At 46.4% G+C, this 3665-nt stretch overlaps 1 protein-coding gene across 1 annotated transcript in view; it reads right to left on the bottom strand.

Annotated features, from left to right (window-relative positions):
- Nucleotides 1-3665, bottom strand: part of prex2 (phosphatidylinositol-3,4,5-trisphosphate-dependent Rac exchange factor 2) — a 317978-nt gene that overhangs the window by 236726 nt on the left and 77587 nt on the right. The window contains exons 4-5 of the mRNA XM_084325913.1: nt 2456-2486; nt 816-958 (exon numbers count right to left, since the gene is read on the bottom strand). Of these exons, the coding sequence (XP_084182039.1) occupies nt 816-958; nt 2456-2486 (174 nt within the window). The remainder of the gene's footprint in view (nt 1-815; nt 959-2455; nt 2487-3665) is intronic.

The raw sequence follows: 3665 nt of genomic DNA on the forward strand, positions 1-3665 counted from the left end.
GTGAGTGAGTGAGTGAGTGAGTGAGTGAGCAAGCGAGTGAGTGAGCGAGCGAGTCAGTGAACGAGTGAGTGAGTGAGTGAGTGAGTGAGTGAGTGAGTGAGCGAGTGAGTGAACGAGTGAGTGAGTGAGTGAGTGAGTCAGTGAGTGAGTGAGTGAGTGAGTGAGTGAGTGAGTGAACGAGTGAGTGAGTGAACGAGTGAGTGAGTGAGTGAGTGAGTGAGTGAGTGAGGTGAGTGAGTGAGTGAGTGAGTGAGTGAACGAATGAGTGAGTGAGTGAGTGAGTGAGTGAGTGAGTGAGTGAGTGAGCGAGGTGAGTGAATGGGTGAGTGAGTGAGTGAGTGAACGAATGAGTGAGTGAGTGAGTGAGTGAGCGAGTGAGTGAGTGAGTGAGTGAGTGAGTGAGTGAGTGAGTGAGTGAGTGAGTGAGTGAGTGAGTGAGTGAGTGAGTGAGTGAGTGAGTGAGTGAGTGAACGAGTGAGTGAGTGAGATTTGTTCAGTACCGATTACAGACTTTTTCAGTACCGATCCGATACATTGCTTTTACTGAACAGTATAGACTCAGACCATCGGTTTGAGGTCATTAGACACAAAATGATTGAGATATAAAACATGTTTCTCCATTAGAGAGACATGTAACGTGCTTTTGTGTGTCCGAAATGCCGCAAATCAATACTCAATACCGATGTTAGCCTGGTATCTAAATCCTCTTTTCAATGGATTGGAAGCCAGTGTCAGTGTGTGTGTTTAGGCTCCGGAGGAGAGCCTCTCTGGTTCTCTCTCTGGTTCTCTCTCTGGTTCTCTCTCTGGTTCCTCACCAGCAGGGACTTGGCGATGAGGTTCTCCGCTATCTTCAGGTCGTGTTTCATGGGCTTGTGTTTGGTGTTGGAACCTTCCATCTCCTCGTCGGCAAAGAAACGGAACAACAGCGGCTCGTCCCTGAACTCACTCTTCTCCAACACTGGAGGGGTTGAGAAATAATTAAAAAAAAAAAAAAAAAATTATTTCAACTTGATTGTCCGATCCCTCCATCCCCTCATCAGCAAAGAGACTAAATGAAGAGAGCGGTTCGTCCTTTTAATCCGCTCTTTTACAAAAACGAGGGAGAGCGAGAGAAAGAAAAACAACAACGCACGAATGAATAAGTAATTGAATGAATTAACATATGAATGCGGGAAGTAGGGTTCAACTTAATGACAACCAATGCTGAAACAGACTAGCTTAGCTTCAAGGAAATTGTTGTATGATATTAACCCGGTTCTGCTTGAATAATAATGTGCTGTCCTTTTTCATGGTTAATTGAATAGGCGTGCGTGCAAGCGTGCGTGCGTGTGTGTGTCTGTGTGTGTCTCAGCACAGCGAGGATGGCTCTGAGCACTGGGTCTACTTGAATTGATAAATAAGTGTGAAGTTGGCATATTCACTTTGGGACATTTTGGGACTTTTGACTCTCTACTGAGAGAGGCTTAAACCTGCCAACAAGGCAAGGAGTGAAAACCCCAGTGGCTTGGTGCCACATGCATATCCCCACACACACACCAACGAGAACACACACACAGAGAGAGAGAGAGAGAGAGAGAGAGAGAGAGAGAGAGAGAGAGAGAGAGAGAGAGAGAGAGAGAGAGAGGAGAGAGAGAGAGAGAGAGAGAGAGAGAGAGAGAGAGAGAGAGAGAGAGAGAGAGAGAGAGAGAGAGGAGAGAGAGAGAGAGAGAGAGAGAGAGAGAGAGAGAGAGAGAGAGAGAGGATGTGAGAGAGAGGACGAGACAGGACTGTGTCAAGGAGGGTCACTTAAAAAATATGCACCAGAGAGGAAGGAGACTTGAGACAAGCTAACCGCAGCTTCTCTCTCTCTCTCTCTCTCTCTCTCTCTCTCTCTAGAGACAGGGTTCGCACAAGGTCCTTGAAGTGCTTAAACTGCTCGGTTTTTGTAAAAAAAAAAAATGTCAAGGCCTGGAATCCCTTGAAAGCAACAACTTTTTTAACAAGGTGTTAAAGGTGTCCTAACAAAATGTTTAATCAAAAGTGTAACTAATTGTCGTAAATTGGTTTCAAGCCATAAATATTGGATCCGATTTTCCTTTCAATAAAAAACAGCATTTAAAAGTGCATTGTATCCTTTTAAATGCCCTTTTAAAATGGAAAATAGTGCTTAGAAAAGTACTTGAAAGTGCTTGAATTTCATTTTGCAATGTCTGTGGGAACCCTGGAGAGCGGGGAAAAAGGAGAACCCCTACTTGCACGACATTAGGCTGCTTAGCGAGGACCCAGTCCCCACGGCAACAAAAAAGCCACAAGACCCTCAACTTTGAAATAAAAAATACCATGAAGGGTATTTTCCTCTAAATACCCCCCTCATCCCCAACCATACCCGACCTCACGCCGCCCCGACAATTCCGTCACAGGATCAGATTTAGGGCCAATAGTTTTAATAGCCATATCACCGGGCCAAATAACTCACTAGCACGAGTGGTGAAATCACCCTGCGGAGGCTATGGAGATGAAGGAGAGAGCCTGATGGCTGGGGCTGTTATATGGTCCCATACAGTAGATTTACTGGTCATTTGCAGTGAGAAGGCTTTGGCCTGTGCTTAACATCACTGAGGTAATGGGGAGATGAGACGTGTGACTCAGCGCAGTGTATGATGTGGACTTATAAAAATAAATAAAAACAGGTCCAGTTCTCATAAACAAACTGTAACCGTGGCGACGCTGCACGATACACTCGGTGTGACAAACATCCACACGTCGGCTGCTGCCAAGATCTCTCGGCCCAAGCGAACCATGACACGAGTCCACCCCGGTCATTTTTAGTCATGCTCAAGAGAGGACACATTACACACACACAAAGATATGCTCACAGAATAGGAAAAAAGTTGTCGGAAATCCTATTTCACCACCATTAGATACTGCAAAAAGGAACGAGAACAGTTGTATTCTCAAGCCGGTTGTCAAAAACAGTAATCAGGCTTCAAGGCTGATCCAAATCACACATCCTCTCCCTCCTTTGTCACTGATGGAGCTGATTCCATCCGTGCTTTGTGGCTATAGAGGCTATTCGACTGGTGAATGGCCACAGTACAAGGAATGGTCAGTTCACTAAGTAATATGCACCTTTTGACCCCTTGAACATGTTAAGCTGTAGCCCTATTTTCTGAAAATCCGCCTAAAAGTACACGCCCAAGTAAATGGAAGATTGCGCCACTTCTACAAGGTAAACGTGCATGTTCTTGGTATCTAGGAACATCTAGGGACCTCAGGGAATGTATTGCATTGTATTTAATATAACCATGATTGTATGTAGGGCGGCTCGCCACGAAATCTGGAGACGCTGGGCTCGCCTGTTCGAGCCCAGCGCTCCACATTTGCTTTCAGTTTAGCTGGTCGTCCGTACTAATACACATTGGCCGTATTAGGGGGTGGGAAACTGATGGGTGGGGATCGGGCGTTGTGGACAGCGACCCCTACAGGTCGGTTGGTGCGCCTGCGCAGTAGAATCAGGAAGTGTCTGGGGCAGCGTGAGCCTCCCACGCGTTACTCCTCGCCACTGAGAGATCGAGCTGCGCAGGTGAAAAGATGCAACTGCTGTTACCTCAAGTACCGGAGGGGACTTGTGCTATGTATGACTTAGTCCACATTGCAGCCGGCTTGTGGGAGGCAAGAAACAGCGT

This window comes from Notolepis coatsorum, assembly GCF_963971535.1.
Source record: "Notolepis coatsorum genome assembly, chromosome: 12".
NCBI lineage: Eukaryota > Metazoa > Chordata > Actinopteri > Aulopiformes > Paralepididae > Notolepis > Notolepis coatsorum.